The following is a 17,683-nucleotide window of genomic DNA, read 5'->3' as shown; positions in this document are numbered from 1 at the left end:
CCACTGAAATGAGCCAAAACTCACACTTGGAGAATTTTACATAAAATTTCTCCTCCCTCAATTTCTGCAATACAACTCGCAAATGCTCCATTCCTCCTGACTACGCGAGTACACCAGAATATCATCAATTAATACAATAACGAACGAATCCAGATAAGGTCGAAATACACTGTTCATCAGATGCATGAACGCTGCTGGGGCATTGGTCAGCCCGAAAGACATGACAAGAAACTCATAGTGACCATATCTAGTCCTAAAAGCAGTCTTAAGAATATCTGAATCCCTGATCTTCAACTGGTGATAGCCCGAACGGAGATCAATCTTAGAGAACACCCTCGCTCCCTGAAGTTGGTCAAATAAATCGTCAATGCGAGGCAAATGATACTTGTTCTTAATTGTTACCTTTTTCAATTGTCTGTAATCAATGCACATTCTCATTGTGCCATCCTTCTTCTTCACAAACAGAACCAGCGCACCCCATGGTGACACACTAGACCGAATGAACCCGTTATCTAGGAGTTCCTGAAGTTGTTCCTTCAATTCTTTCAACTCTGTTGGTGCCATACGATATGGCGGAATAGAAATGGGTTGAGTGCCCGGCACCAAGTCAATACCAAAATCAATATCCCTGTCCGGTGGCATGCCCGACAGGTCTGCAGGAAACACATCAGGAAAATTTCTCACAACTGGGACAGAATCAATACTGGGAGTCTCAGCTCCAACATCCCTCACAAATGCTAAATATGACAGACAACCCTTCCCAACCATACGCTGGGCCTTCAAGAAAGAGATCATTCTACTAGGAATATAATCAGTCACGCCATGCCATTCGATCGCGGTACACCCGGCATAGCCAAAGTGACTGTATTAGCATGACAGTCTAGAATAGCATGACATGGAGATAACCAATCCATACCCAAAATAACATCAAAATCCACCATGCTCAATAGCAATAGATCAACTCGGGTCTCCAGACTCCTAATAGTCACAACACATGACCGGTACACATGGTCCACAACAACAGTATCGACCACCGGGGTAGATACATGAACAGGTAAAGCAAGAAACTCAAGGGGCGTACCCAAATAATGAGAAAAATATGAGGACACATAAGAATAGGTGGAACCAGGATCAAATAATACAGAGGCATCTCTGTGGCAGACTAAAATAATACCTGTAATGATAGCATCTGAAGCGATAACATCTGTCCTGCCTGGGATGGCATAGAAACGAGCCTGGCCACCACCTGATCGACCTCCCCTCTGGGGCGACCCCTAGCTGCCTAACCTCCACCCCTAGCTGGGTGGGTGGGTGGTGAAGTAACTGGAGCAGAAATCGAGGACTGATCCCTCTGTTGATACTGACCACCACGAAGTCGAGGGCACTGCCTCCTCATATAACCAAACTCTCCGCACTTGAAGCAACTACCAAGTGCTAGAGATGGGGACTGAAGGGAACCCCTGGCACCAGAATGACCAGTAGAAGGACCTGCCACGAAGGAACCTTGGACGGATGGGGCACGAGACGAACTCTGAGCTGGGAGGGTGCTAAGTGAAGACTGGCCCTGCTGAAACCCTTGATGACCACGACCTAAAGATGCCCCACTATACTCTGGATGGGCCGACTGAGTAGGCCTGAAAGAACGACCTCTACCACGCTGGAATTGGTCCCTAGACAGAGTACCACCGAAACTGCTAGAACCTTGAGGCCTCTTGGCCTCCCTCTCCTCTCGCTCTCTACGGCGGGCCGTCTCAATCTCACATGCTATATCAACCACCTCCTCGAATGTGGCAACCAATACTCTCTCTCTAGTTATTAGAATACGGAGATGATAGTTAAGGCCATCCACAAACCTCCTGATCCTCTCGCGGTCTGTCGGAATCATCCAAATAGTATGACGGGCCAACTACGAAAACCTCACCTCATACTGGGTCACTGTCATATCCCCCTGAGTCAACCACTCAAACTGTCTACGCAGCTCCTCTCTGTGAGACTGCGGTACATACTTCTCCAAGAATAGAGCGGAGAACTGCTGCCAAGAAAGGGGTGTTGCACCGACAGGACTACGCCTCTCAAAATCCTCCCACCAAGAAAAGGCAGCCCCCAAGAACTGAAAGATAGTAAAAGCCACACCACTCGACTCAAGTAACCCTACTGTACGAAGCATACGCTGACACTTGTCAAGAAAACCCTGGGCATCCTCTCCCTCAGCACCACTAAATGTCGGAGGCTGGAGCTTACCTAATCTCTCAAGACGATGTTGCTCATCATCCGGCATAACTGGTACTACGAACTCCTGAATTGGTGCAACCGGCTGGGCTGGAGGTGCCCCCGGCGTCTGTAGTCCCTGCACTACCTGCTCAGGTGTGTGAGCAGCGGGGGTCTGATTGCCTCCCCTGTCCTGTGAAGTAGCTGCTGCGGTAGTGGCTAAAACTGCCTGAGCCAGGCCAGTGCAAATTGATAAGATCTGTGCCAAGGCCTCTTGAAGACCCGGAATCACGATGGGCACAGCAGGTGCCTGAACTGGTGCTGCTGGAGCATCCGTAACTGGAGCCTGATCCGGAGCTAGGGTAGTTGGTGAATCTGCAGGTGCTGCCCTCGCTACTCTGCCTCTGCCACGACCGCGCCCACGACCTCTGGTGGTCTCAGCTTGTGGCACTGGTGGTCGTCCACCTCATCCGGTAGCTCGCATCCTCACCATCTGTGAGAGAATAGAATGATAGAAGTTTTAGTTCCCGGATCAATAAAGTCGCACGACAAGAATTTCAAGAATGTGAAGTTTTTCCAAAAGGTTCTGCAGCCTCTTGAGGATAAATACAGACGTCTCTGTACCGATCCGCGAGACTCTACTAAACCGGCTTATGACTTGCGAGACCTATGTAACCTAGGCTCTGATACCAACTTGTCACAACCCCAACCCCGGTCGTGATGGCGCCCAACACTCTGCTAGGAAAGCCCGACCATATAATGACCTTAACCCATTTCTCACACAGTTTGTGATTAATTACCACAGATAATTTTACCAAGTCATAATACTTGAAGTCTGAAATAAGAGCTAAAACATGCGAAATCTCAATAATAATCCTACAACATAGCGCAAAAGGATCTGGTGTCACAAGTCTAAGCCTCTAATACAGGTTTATCAACCTAATACATGTCCATCTAGGGAATACTAATTAAAAACAAGGATAAAAGGGAGAGATCAGGGTTGCGGACGCCATGCAGCTACCTCGATGCTCCCATATATGCGCTACTCAACTGAAATAATCCTCACTCAGCCTCAGATGCACCTAGATCTGCACGCAAAGTGCAGGGAGTAATGTGAGTACTCCGACCAAGTGAGTAATAAACATAAATAATGGCTGAGAATAAGAAATCATAGAAAATCACAGGGTAATCTATAATTAGGCAATTTAAGACAAGTAGAATGAAAGCGATAAACCAATGAAATCGAAGTATAGAATTACTACCACGTATAAGCAGATAAATGATAGATAAATAAGGAAATGCAACACATAAAATGGTACTCTCTAGTACCCGCTACGGCGTGCAGCCCGATCCATTTATTTATCGTCGATGGCGCTTACTGGGGTGTGCAAACTCCGGGAGGGGCCCCTTACGGCCCAAGCGCAATAACAAGTCATCTCGTGGCATCAACTAGGCCCCCAGCCTCAATATTGATATAATACTGTTGCGGTGCGCAGCCCGATCCCATACTCAGTCTGGAAATCACATAAGCCCCTCGAGCAATAATAAAATAGTAGTCCTCAGCCCAAAACATCATTAGAAATATTATTTAAGTTTCAAATCTAAGTAAAAGTGGCTGAGTTTCTAAAACAGTATTAAACAATTTGACTGAGATCAAGTAATATGTCAAATAGTGTAGAAATAGTGATAACAATCCCCCGAAGGGTCCAAATAGTTGGCACAAAGCCCAAATATGGCAATCAGTCCAAATAATGATGATAACAATTATGCTTTAATCAAATACGCGGTAAAAGCATCACTTGGGACGGACCAAGTCACAATCCCAATAGTGAACGACCCCACGCTCACCATCAAACGCGTGTCTCACCTCAATATAGCACTATGATGTGCAAATCCGGGGTTTCAAACCCTCAGGACATCATTTACATTCATTACTCACCTCGAACCGGCTAAAGCTCTAGCTCGCTATACCCTTGCCTCTCAAATCTACCTCCTCGCGCGTTGAATCTGACAAAAACCACAACGGATACATTACAATAGGCTAAGGGAACAAAACCCAAGCGAAAATAATCGAAAAGCATCAAATATCCCAAATTTAGCAAAACTCGAGCCCCGGGCCCACTTCTCGAAATTCAGAACTTTTCACATCAACAGATTCCTTATCTCTCCACGAGTTCATACATATCAAAATTACAAGAATCGGAGTTCAATTGGCCCCTCAAATCCCTAATCTTAGCTCTCTTAAGTTCAAGCCCTAACCTCCATTTTTAGTCCTTGTTTTTCTTAATTTTTCAGTCTTACTTCATGTAATAACACCATAGGATTGTGTTTGAGGTCCAAGAATCCTTACCTTATCGAAGCTCCTTGAAACCCCTCTTCAAAATCGCCCACAATTCTCCAAGCCGAAGTGGAAAATGACAAATTCTATAAAATTCGCGAAGGAGAACTTAATTACCTTCTGCCCAGTCATAACCGCTTATGCGGTCAAAAACCGCTTCTGCAGTACCGCTTCTGCGGTCCTAACTCCGCTTCTCGGAATTCATTAAGTCCAGCCTGACCGCATCTGCGGTCCTATAGCCACATTTGCGGTTCCGCAGGTGTGGTCCCCTATCCGCATATGCGATCCCAGCCTTTGCCTTGACTTTTCGCTTCTGCGACCTCCAGCCCGCATATGCGACACCGCATCTGTGGCTTCCAAATCGCAGGTGCGAAAATACCAGAACAACAGCAATCTGCAACATCACAAGTCCAAATTCTTCCCGCTTAGCCATCCGAAATGACCCCGGGACCTCAACCAAAAGCACCAACACCTGCTAAAACACCATCCAAACTTGTTCCAATCATCAAAACACCTCAAACAACACCAAAACCATCAAATTACATCGAATTCAAGTTTAAGTTCTTCTAAAACTTCTGAAACACGCATTCGATCAAAAATCCAATCAAATCACCTCCGAATGACCTAAAATTTTACACACACATCCCAAATCACATAACGAAGCTACAGAAACTCTCGAAATTCCATTCCGACCCTCGGATCAAAATCTCAGCTATCAACCGGAATTCGCCAAAATATTAACTTCGCCAATTCAAACCTATTTCTACATCGGACCTCCAAAACTACTTCCGATCACACCCTAAGTCATAAATCATCCTCCGAAGCTAACCAAACCACCGAAAATCACATCCGAGGCCTATAACTCATAAGTCAACATACAATTGACTTTTTCAAACTAAGCTTTCCTTAAAGAGACTAAGTGTCTCATTTCCTTCCTAACCAATCCAAATCAACTCGATCACACCAAATATAGAAAATGAAGCATAAAGAAGCAGAAAATGGGGAAAAATGAGTGGTAACTCATGAGACGACGGGTCGGGTCGTCACAATTTGTAATTGCTAAACTTAAGCATTCTAGTAGCTCAAGTTTTGTGATGCTGAAGTTATTTAGTTCATTTGTAAAAATTTCAGCACTAAATAAGCTGAATTTTTTTTTGTCCTGAATTGATTAGTTTTGTCATTAAGCTTTTTCAAAAACTTCAGCAGAAGATGCTGAAGTTATTTAGTTCATTTGTAAAAACTTCAGCACTAAATAAGCTGAAGTTTTTTTTGTCCTGGATTCATTATTAGTTTTGTCATAAAGTTTTTTCAAAAACATCTGCAGAAGATGCTGAAGTTATTTAGTTCATTTGTAAAAACTTCAGCACTATATAAGCTGAAGTTTTTGAAAAAACTTTTTAACATACTAGATAAATAATCATCTTATTCTTTCATAGTGTATTACTACTATAAATTAATCAGATTACCAACAGTATCTAAAGGATAAATTTTGGAAACGATAAACGTGAAAAGAACAGAATTATCATGAAAAGAATCACTAAGTGTGACCTTAAACTTCCCGAATGTGAAAATATTCATAAATTATTGTCTACTAACTTATGTAATTATTTATAATTTATTTTTAAATAATCTGATAAACATACTTATGGCAATCATCTCATGTACTGAAGTTTCATAGCAGCACCAACAGCAGAAGACGAAAGAAGAAGAAGAAGAAGAAGAAGAAGAAGAAGAAGAAGAAGAAGAAGCAGAAGGAGGAGGAGGAGGAGGAGGAGGAGGAGGAGGAGGAGGAGAAGGAGAAGGAGTAGGGGAGAAATGGGGTTGAACTTGTTTAAAAAGTGGGTACAAGTTAAAACCTTAAAAAAAATGGGTATATGTTAAATGGAGGCGATAAAATAGGACGCCCGTGTAACTTTTACATGTTTTTCAACAAATCGTGTAAATTTACTACAATTGATAACTTTTCAAATATTCAAATATGTTTTTCTAAGCGAGAACCTTCTATAACAAGGTAGATTCTATTGATAGTGTAAAGTTTCATTATACGGTCAATGTGTATATATAACATCAATATAAGTTTAGTGCAGATAATAGATGCACGTATAGCAGTTTTGGTAGACTGAAAGTCTGAAACTAATCGAGACCTTAAAGTGCAGTTCATCAAAACAACACGTGGGTAACAGATATTAAAATTGGCTAAAGTAGTAACGAAAGTGTTACGTATTATTGACTTGTACACAGTACATCTCAGACAAAACACCTTTGTCCTCACAAAGATTCTTGTCATCATACATAGTGCTGAACAAAGACAACCCACATATCACGTACTCTCTTTCTTTATCCTTCAAAAAATAAGACAACACACATGTAGCTGGAATAACCACAAAGGGCTACATTATATTATATCTCCGACCAAGTTTCTTGTTCCTCTTCTGCAACAGAAGAGGAAAGAAGCAAATTGTAATTAGCAGAATTCCTGACCGAACAGTTAGCCCTAATTTCACCTTGTGTCCCAGTCAACACATTTAGCTGCCCCATCTTGATCATAGAATTCACAAATTCCTCAAAGAAAAGTGACTCATTAATAGCAAAGCTAGTAGCAATGCCTCGAGTCCTTCTATCCGTGTACAAATCTTGATCCGATGTGAATAGTCCTTGTCGATTCATGAGATCAACGTAGTACTTGTTATCGAACTTGTTAGCTGATCGAATGTCTAGGACAGTGGTGTTCGTAGAGTTTGAGGTTGGACAAGTGTTTTTAAGGTTTTTGGCAAAATTTTTATCCATGGATGGATCTTGGTTAGGGTAAAGTCTCTCGGTGAAAGAAGTGCAATGACCAATGCCAATGGTGTGGCCACCAGAAAGTGCAACAACATCAGTTGGGGTGAAGTTTTTGGTGGCAAGTGAAGTTAGAATGCCACTTGTGTTGAATGAAGGAGGTGGAAGGTTGGCTAGGGTTTCATTTCTTGTTGCAAAGTTGAGTCCATCCTTTCTACCTAAAGGTAGATCATAATCAGGGCCACCAGACTGCATTATTATCCATGAATAGAAATATTAGTTACTTCATCTTAAGCCTGATGAGTTCTTTAATTTCAATATGAAGGATACTTCGAAAATATTTAAATTGTACAATCATATAAACTTATAAGATAATGATTACATATGAATATCTGCAGTAAGTATTATTGAGAATCTGATAAAATAATAACTCCGTGAAACTTATTTGATGCCGTATAAATGTCACGTGAAGAACACTGTCCTTATAGTTCTTAAACATTTTAATATGAATTGAAAAATAGTTCATTTCCTGGTGAGGGGAACTACTTAACGCGGAGTCTTATATTTGAAAAAAAAAATTGAAAAAAGAAAAAAGCTATGAGAAAAGAAACGAGAGGACATTGTATTAATGGTGTGACAGTCTAGCTAAAACTTATTGACATTGACATTTGAATGCGAACATTATGGAGAAGTGATACTTGGCAATTGTTTGAGGCTTTTGTACTACGTCCAACTGTTTGAATTATTTGTCATAAATTTATCACATTGAACAACTTTAGAAAAATGTTTCTTAGTTGTTTGGCCACGAATTTTTCTTTTAAATACTCGAACAGCCTTAATCGAATCGTACTTTAGTATATAGGAGTGTCATATTTTATAAGAGGTTTTATATCTTAATCTAGTTTGAGTCCGAGCTTATCCAAAACTTTTTAAACAAGGATCGCAAACATTCTAAAAGATATAGGTCAATTTTCCACGACTACAAAGTCTTTTTTTTTTTATACGAAAAATCTCTTTCATCTCATAAGTTCACAAAAAATTTTAAAACTAACTTTAGTGAAAAGTCTTGAAAGAAAAAACTTTAGTCATATGTTAAAAGAATATTTTGTACCAAGTGAAATTGGGATCGTCATATAGAATTGCTGTTATACCCACTTCTGAGCAATCTAGCCGAATTTGGATTGTCATATGTGTTGTTCCTCTGTACTTGTAAATAATGATTCTGGAAATTAGAACGTTAGCTTATAAACGTAAATATAAATAAAAAAACAGAAATTAATTCGAGCCCACTGAATTCACAGTGTTTCCTTAAGGAATTTAATCCCCTCCTAGTACCCAAGGTTATAGATTATTTCCTCCCAGGATAGAACGAATTACACACTGGTGTAGCGGTACTTCAAACCCCAGTGTTTCAACGAACACAAAGTTCGGCAACAAATCACACTTATGGATGCTTTGTTTGTAGTTAAAAACAATGCAGAATAAGGAGGACAACTCAGAAGTCGAATGGAAATTCTGAGAGGAAGGAATGCAAAGTATAGCCAATGTTGAATTCTTACTGAAGAGAATATCAAATTGCAATTCGTTTTTCCAGTGTATACGCAGTGTATACAGAGTGTATATCCAGTATATGCAGAGTGTATATCCAGTGTATACAGAGTGTATATTAAGTGTATACAGAGTGTTTCAAGTGTTTTTTCCGATGTGTTCTTCTTTCTCTCCAACTTATGCTCTATTTATAGCAGTTATTTGAGAGAAATCTGCCCCTTCCATGGTGCAACAAGCACTAGATCATGGAGAAAGCACTTACATGGTGGTATATACACTTGCTTGGTGGGAGGAACACTTGCACCATTGTGGGAGGTGCACTAGGCTGCATTGTTGCTTAGTGTTGCAACACAATACACGGATTGGAAAATATCCGTTACAAACACGGATTATATCACGTTAATATTCACTATTAACAAATAAATTTGGTCCAAAAAATTAATCAATCGATCGATCATTTGACCAAATCCGAATCCAAATCCCATTTCCCATTCACTCTAATTTTAAGACTATTTCATCTTAAACAAAAACTCAACAATCCCCCACATGAATGGGGAATGGCTATATCATGGAAGTATGCATGAAAAACTTGTGTGATTTGCAAACAAGAATTAATTGCATCTGGATAAGTAGGTTTCCCTTTGAACTTTCCGTAGTGAACTTATGTCGGATATACTCGGTCAATCGGTAGATTTGATATCTTTGAACCGTCGAACTTTAGTGTATACCTAGACAACCATAAGTCACACAATCAATCCCTTAACCGTCTTTGGTTCTCATTGTTGTGTTCGTTTCAGCCATGAACACTGCCTGGTTTCATAAGTGCGTAGAGAATTGGCCTTGCAAAATTCTCCTTGAAGCGGCTAACACTTCACACATACATAGGTGATTCCTAAACGTGTCATCTCATAGATACACTATTTGATATACCCTGTATCAAATTTAGAAATCATTAAAAAGCCTTAATGCTTTATCCTTGGTACTGAACATTGTCTCATCACGAGAATGGACTAAAACAAATTTTGTTGACAATGTTGAACCGTCATTAATGACTTTGTTTGATCTCCTTGAACCTAGATCTTGGGATCTCCAGTCTTCTAGGTAGAGTTACCGCCACAATGACTTGTTCTTGGCCATAGTCCCATTCCCCTCGATGATTTCTCAACTACCTCTCTAGTTAGGCCTTTTGTAAGTGGATCTGACACATTATCACTTGACTTTACATAGTCAATCGTGATAATTCCTCTAGAGAGAAGTTGCCTAACGGTTTTATGTCTTCGTCGTATATGACGAGATTTACCGTTATACATAACGCTCCCAGCCCTTCCAATTGCCGCTTGGCTATCACAGTGTATGCATATTGGTGCCAACGGTTTGGGCCAAAATGGAATATCTTCCAAGAAATTCCGGAGCCATTCAGCTTCTTCACCGGCTTTATCTAAGGCTATGAACTCAGCCTCCATTGTAGAGCGGGCAATACATGTTTGTTTGGACGACTTCCAAGATACCGCTCCTCCACCAATAGTGAATACATATCCACTTGTGGACTTCGAATCAGTTGAACCGGTGATCCAATTTGCATCACAATATCCTTCAATCACCGCAGGATATTTACTGTAGTGCAAATCAAAGTTTTGGGTATGTTCTAAGTATCCCAAAACTCGTTTCATTGCCATCCAGTGAGATTGGCCTGGATTGCTCGTGTATCGACTTAGTTTACTTATAGCACAAGCTATATCTGGTCGTGTACAATTCATGATGTACATTAAGCATCCCAACACACGAGCATAATCCAATTGTGATATGCTTTGGCCTTTGTTCTTTGCTAGTGCAAGATTCACGTCAATTGGAGTCTTTGCAACTTTAAAGCCCAAGTGCTTGAATTTTTCAAGTACTGTCTTAATATAATGAGATTGTGACAATGCCAGGCCTTGAGGAGTCTTTTGGATCTTAATCCCCAGAATTAAATCTGCAATTCCCAAGTCCTTCATATCAAACTTGCTAGTTAGCATACGCTTAGTAGCATTTATGTTGGCAATGTTATTACTCATTATCAGCATATCATCCACATATAGGCAAACAATGACTATGTGATTTGGAACATTTTTAATGTACACACATTTATCACATTCATTTATCTTAAAACCATTTGACAACATTGTTTGGTCAAATTTCGCATGCCATTGTTTGGGTGCTTGTTTTAGTCCGTAAAGGGACTTAACAAGTCTACATACCTTATTTTCTTTACCTGGAACCACAAACCCTTCAGGTTGTTCCATGTAAATTTCTTCCTCCAACTCTCCATTTAAGAAGGCCGTTTTAACATCCATTTGATGAATTTCAAGACCATACACTGCAGCTAATGCTACTAACATCCGTATGGACGTAATCCTTGTAACTGGGGAGTATGTATCAAAGTAGTCAAGACCTTCTCGTTGTCTATACCCTTTGACAACAAGTCTTGCCTTGAATTTATCAATAGTGCCATCATCTTTCATTTTTCTCTTAAAAATCCATTTAGAACCCAAAGGTTTATTTCCAGGAGGAAGATCAACCAATTCCCATGTATGGTTGTTCAATATGGATTCTATTTCACTATTGACTGCCTCTTTCCAGAACAATGATTCCGAAGAAGACATAGCTTCTTTAAATGTTCGAGGCTCATTTTCCAATAAGAAAGTCACAAAATCTGGTCCAAACGAAGTAGACGTTCTTTGACGTTTACTACGTCTTGGATCCCCCTGATTAAATGTACTTTCTTTTGTTTCTTCCCGAGGTCGTTTAGATACTTCACCAATCGACTCGCATTCCTTTTTATACGGATATATATTTTCAAAGAACTCAGCATTATCTGATTCTATAACCGTATTATTATGAATGTCGGGATTTTCTGATTTATGAACCAGAAATCGATATGCTTTACTATTAGTTGCATATCCTATGAAAACACAATCAACTGTTTTCGGTCCTATTTTTACCCTTTTGGGTTTAGGAACTTGCACCTTTGCCAAACACCCCCACACTTTAAAATAATTCAAGTTGGGCTTCCTTCTTTTCCATTTTTCATATGGAATGGATTGTGTTTTACTATGGGGTACTCGATTTAGTATTCGGCTGGCCGTAAGAATGGCTTCCCCCCACAAGTTCTGTGGCAAACCAGAACTTATCAACAATGCGTTCATCATCTCCTTTAATGAACGATTCTTTCTTTCCGCAATCCCATTGGATTGGGGAGTGTAAGGGGCTGTTGTTTGATGAATAATTCCATATTCTAAACATATTTGTTCAAAAGGAGATTCATATTCACCACCCCTATCACTTCTTATCATTTTGATTTTCTTGTTAAGTTGCGTTTCAACTTCATTTTTGTATTGCTTGAATGCGTCTATTGCTTCATCTTTACTATTAAGTAAGTAAACATAGCAATATCGAGTACTATCGTCAATAAAAGTTATGAAATACTTCTTTCCACCGCGAGATGGTATTGACTTCATGTCACAAATATCTGTGTGAATTAAGTCTAAAGGATTTGAATTCCTTTCAACCGACTTATAAGGATGTTTAACATACTTAGATTCCACACATATTTGACATTTTGATTTTTCGCATTCAAACTTAGGCAATACTTCCAAGTTTATCATTTTTCGCAAGGTTTTATAATTGACATGACCTAAACGTACATGCCATAAATCATTTGACTCAAGTAAGTAAGAAGAAGCTGAAGTTTTATTATTAGTTTCAACAACTATTACATTCAGCTTGAAAAGGCCCTCAGTAAGGTAACCTTTTCCTACAAACATTTCATTCTTACTAATCACTACCTTGTCAGATACAAAAACGCACTTGAAACCGTGCTTTACAAGAAGTCCAGTAGAGACTAAGTTCTTCCTAATCTCGGGAACATGAAGGACGTTGTTCAAAGTCATGACCTTGCCAGAAGTCATCTTGAGAAATATCTTACCGTATCCTTCAATTTTTGCTGTAGCAGCATTTCCCATAGAGAGCGTCTCTTCGGGTCCAGCAGAAGCATATGTAGAAAATGCTTCCCTCACAGCACAAACATGGCGAGTGGCTCCAGAATCAATCCACCACTCCTTTGGGTTTCCTACCAGGTTGCATTCAGAAAGCATGGCGCACAAGTCATCAACATCATCATGCTTTTCTACCATGTTTGCTTGACCCCTTTGCTTGTCTTTCTTCCGAGCACGACACTCCGTAGATTTGTGTCCGGTTTTCCCACAGTTGTAGCAGTTTCCACTGAACCGCTTCTTGCTTGGGTTGTATTTCGGACCAGAAGCCTTCTTTCTCTTTTTGTTATCTTCAACAATATTTGCTCCCATTATTGTTGAATTTCCACGGCCTCTTCTCTCAGCAGCTTTGTTGTCCTCTTCGATTCTCAATCGAACAATGAGATCTTCAAGGGACATCTCCTTTCGTTTGTGTTTCAAATAATTTTTGAAGTCCTTCCACAATGGAGGCAACTTCTCAATTATTGCTGCTACTTGGAATGCTTCATTGATGACAAGACCTTCAATGAAAATTTCGTTAGTAAAATTACTAAAAAATTTACTTTCAATATCAGTATTTATTTGAAACATACCTTCAGCAAGTAGATCATGAATAATCACTTGCAATTCCTGGACTTGGGTAATAACAGACTTGCTATCTACCATTTTGTAGTCCAAAAATTTTGCGGCGACGAATTTCTTCATCCCGGCATCTTCAGTTTTGTACTTCTTTTCAAGTGCATTCCACAATTCTTTTGACGTCTCCACGCCACTGTATACATTATACAGATTATCCTCCAGCCCGCTAAGAATATAATTCCTGCACAAGAAGTCAGAATGCTTCCATGCCTCAATCACGAGAAAGCTATCATTCTCTGGAGTTTCATCTGGAAGATCAGGAACATCTTCCTTGATGAACTTCTGTAGACATAACGTAGTCAAGTAGAAGAACATCTTTTGCTGCCAGCGCTTGAAATCCATCCCGGAAAATTTTCCGGGTTTCTCTGCCGGTGCCAACGCCGGAGTTCGACTTGTCGATGCGTTGGCAGTCATCATCGGAACAGTTTGATTTCCGTCATTCGCCATTTTTACTGTAAAAATGACACAATCAAACGTTTAATAAACGTTTAAAACTGGAGTAAAAATCACGTAGATTTTAATCTCCAACAAACCGCAACGAAGGCTTAACTCTCCAAACGGGAGTACACAAAAAACCACAAAGGTTGGAAACAAGGTTATAGTTTCCAGAATAATAAAAGTAACACAAATACAGAAATTAAATTATTAAATTATTAAATTCCTTAAGATTGTTGTTCCTCTGTACTTGTAAATAATGATTCTGGAAATTAGAACGTTAGCTTATAAACGTAAATATAAATAAAAAACAGAAATTAATTCGAGCCCACTGAATTCACAGTGTTTCCTTAAGGAATTTAATCCCCTCCTAGTACCCAAGGTTATAGATTATTTCCTCCCAGGATAGAACGAATTACACACTGGTGTAGCGGTACTTCAAACCCCAGTGTTTCAACGAACACAAAGTTCGGCAACAAATCACACTTATGGATGCTTTGTTTGTAGTTAAAAACAATGCAGAATAAGGAGGACAACTCAGAAGTCGAATGGAAATTCTGAGAGGAAGGAATGCAAAGTATAGCCAATGTTGAATTCTTACTGAAGAGAATATCAAATTGCAATTCGTTTTTCCAGTGTATACGCAGTGTATACAGAGTGTATATCCAGTATATGCAGAGTGTATATCCAGTGTATACAGAGTGTATATTAAGTGTATACAGAGTGTTTCAAGTGTTTTTTCCGATGTGTTCTTCTTTCTCTCCAACTTATGCTCTATTTATAGCAGTTATTTGAGAGAAATCTGCCCCTTCCATGGTGCAACAAGCACTAGATCATGGAGAAAGCACTTACATGGTGGTATATACACTTGCTTGGTGGGAGGAACACTTGCACCATTGTGAGAGGTGCACTAGGCTGCATTGTTGCTTAGTGTTGTAACACAATACACGGATTGGAAAACATCCGTTACAAACACGGATTATATCACGTTAATATTCACTATTAACAAATAAATTTGGTCCAAAAAATTAATCAATCGATCGATCATTTGACCAAATCCGAATCCAAATCCCATTTCCCATTCACTCTAATTTTAAGACTATTTCATCTTAAACAAAAACTCAACAATCCCCCACATGAATGGGGAATGGCTATATCATGGAAGTATGCATGAAAAACTTGTGTGATTTGCAAACAAGAATTAATTGCATCTGGATAAGTAGGTTTCCCTTTGAACCTGTGCTTATATTTAAAATATTATAAAATCATCCATGTAAATGGAATATTACAATTATAAGTTGGCATCTGATTAATTTCGATTAAGAGCTTTTATTAAAAGAGAAAAAGTTTATCGCAGAGAATATGTGTATTAAATCAATAAAAATGTCATGATATGCTGATAGATCTATGTTTATTATAACCTAAACACGATAATTTAGCTAGTAGATTTGGCATAAACATTGAGTGCGAGTAAATTTTATTGATGTAAACTTACTAAGAAAACAGAGTCGCGAGCAGCAATGGCTGTGATATCTGCGCAAGAGACCACCCTACCGCACTCTCGATGCACACGGCGGCGAAGGTCTTCAATGATCCTAAAAGCCTGCTGTCTTAAAGTCAAGTTGGGAGGTGCATCTTTCTCACTTGGTCCACTCGCTGAACCATCTAATAGTACTGATCCGTCACAACCCTATGTGTATCAAAAATGGCACATAATTATCTTGTAATAAAAACAAGAATAATCAATTTAAATTTAGTTTATCTAAAAGTCAGGACGGTGCGAATAAAAGTTCCTTAAGGAATAGGAATAAATTGGTGTTTGTATGTGATAGTTATGACTTTATATTGAACCGTTTAAGTGCAATGTTACAACTTCAATGAAAATTTTAATAAGTTCTCTCTTATGTCTTTTCTTGTTTCAACATCTCCAATCCACCTCAAAGTTTTACTAAAGAAAATCAAATGTAACCAACTAAACTTCATTGATCAGACTATATTTCCATTATATTGGTGAAAGAATTTAAGTTATAACTTACATATACTGACCGTATAGATTTTTTATACTATTCGTGAAGTAATTACTTTATAAGTGACTTGAATGTACAAATAATTTTTTTTTATCATGGCGTACGATTTAGAGTTAGGTAAATACCTGGACAAAACAGTCATGGAAGTGAAGGCGAAGAAGGCCGGCAGCCTGGCCAATATCCTGCCGGAAAACCTGCCGTAGGCGGCTTCTGATGATGGATTCAGCATTGGGGCAAATGGAATCATAGAAAGTCCATGAAAGACCCTTCACAATTGGTTGCGTACCTTGAGCTTCTGTTTGATGAAAGTGGACTGAAATTAAAGCAGAAATGATCAGCACAAGTGAAGAAACAAAAGAAGAAAGGGAAATTGAAGACATTATTGCTGATCTTTTGAGGTTAATTATTGCTAAAGGTATACATTAGGGTTTATTTATAGCTGGAACGGAGGGAGTTAGTTGCATTCTACAAATAATTATTATTCTTAGTTACTCCCTCCTGCCTTCACTTTTAGTTGTCTAGTATTTTAAAAATAAATTTTTATTTTTACTTATTTTTCGCATATCAAGAGAAGAATAATTTAATTTTTCTATTTTGCTCTTAGCATTAATAACTCATTCCAAACCCATTAAAATTATATACCAATTAATATGGATATCATGAAAAATTATGTACTTTATACTTATTATTTTTTAAGGGGTGTGCAAAGTCAATAACAGACAATTAAAACTAAACGGAGAGAGTATTGCTCCAGTATTTGTTATTTTGAAAAACTTAAAAGAGAATTAATTATTATTATATTTCAAATTTACACTTCGCATTATTGGCATGTCCCTTACGTACGTACCATAAACTTTGAACAAATGGTTTTAAAATTGGCTCTTTTCACCATAATATCCTTTGTTATTGTTCCGGAATACGTATCATAAGCATTGTCATGACCCAAGTTTCCCTCCGTAAGATGTCGTGACGGCACCCAGTCTCTAAGATTAGGTAAGTCTAACAATTCCGGAAAAGAACTTAAATAGCGGCTAAAATCTCAACATCAACATGTTAGATCTAGTTTTAATGATGCAAATAATATATCTGTGCAGGAAATCAATTACAGAAGAACAAGAAATCAAGGAGCTACTACAAGATCGCTGAAGTCAATCTTGATGCTTAAGGAAAGAAATCAATCAGCAAAGATTACGAATCAATCAGCAAATCTGGATGCTTAAGGAAAGAAATCAATCAGCAAATCAGTCAGCAAAGATCACGGACAGCTGCGATGGAAAGAATCAATCTCTTTCCAAGGATCAAATCTCTTGAGTTGTCAAGCCTCGTCAACAAACGGTCTTCACCAAAGTATTTACACTCAGCTTCAAGCCTTAGACAAACATACTTTGATCGAACCACAAAACCCTCTCTTTGTTCTACTGCAAACAAACATTGTAGTTCTCTAAGATCTGTTGTCTAACAAGTCAGAGAAAAAGGAGAGTACAATACTGGTGAGGCATTGTATCAAAAGAGACGAGTGTTATAGGAACTGAGCTATCACGTCATTTCAATTGTACTCGAAGAAACGCATTTACTAAAGAGAACTCCCTTGCAACCCAAGGGGACTGGACTAGGATTCACATTGAATCCGAACCAGTATAAAATTCCGGTGTCTTTAATTCCTGCACTTACTTTCTGTGTTTTACATTTTGCTATTATAATTG

General features: G+C 39.0%; 2 protein-coding genes across 2 annotated transcripts; both read right to left on the bottom strand.

Annotated features, from left to right (window-relative positions):
• Positions 1-1,282: 1,282 nt before the first annotated feature.
• On the bottom strand, positions 1,283-2,278 carry LOC138890044 (uncharacterized). The gene is made up of 2 exons (XM_070173394.1): positions 1,917-2,278; positions 1,283-1,808 (listed from the first exon to the last, which is right to left on the bottom strand). The coding sequence occupies exons 1-2, from the start codon at positions 2,276-2,278 to the stop codon at positions 1,283-1,285; spliced, it is 888 nt and encodes a 295-aa protein (XP_070029495.1).
• Positions 2,279-6,751: 4,473 nt separating this feature from the next.
• LOC104219273 (peroxidase 12-like) lies at positions 6,752-16,412 on the bottom strand. Its single transcript, XM_070172176.1, has 3 exons — positions 16,106-16,412; positions 15,449-15,643; positions 6,752-7,573 (listed from the first exon to the last, which is right to left on the bottom strand). The coding sequence occupies exons 1-3, from the start codon at positions 16,358-16,360 to the stop codon at positions 6,947-6,949; spliced, it is 1,077 nt and encodes a 358-aa protein (XP_070028277.1). The 5' UTR covers positions 16,361-16,412; the 3' UTR covers positions 6,752-6,946.
• Between the last annotated feature and the right edge of the window lie 1,271 nt (positions 16,413-17,683).

The sequence above is a fragment of the Nicotiana sylvestris genome, chromosome 4 (assembly GCF_000393655.2).
Source record: "Nicotiana sylvestris chromosome 4, ASM39365v2, whole genome shotgun sequence".
NCBI classification, from domain to species: Eukaryota; Viridiplantae; Streptophyta; class Magnoliopsida; order Solanales; family Solanaceae; genus Nicotiana; species Nicotiana sylvestris.
This window is presented reverse-complemented; position numbering and strand designations above follow the sequence as displayed.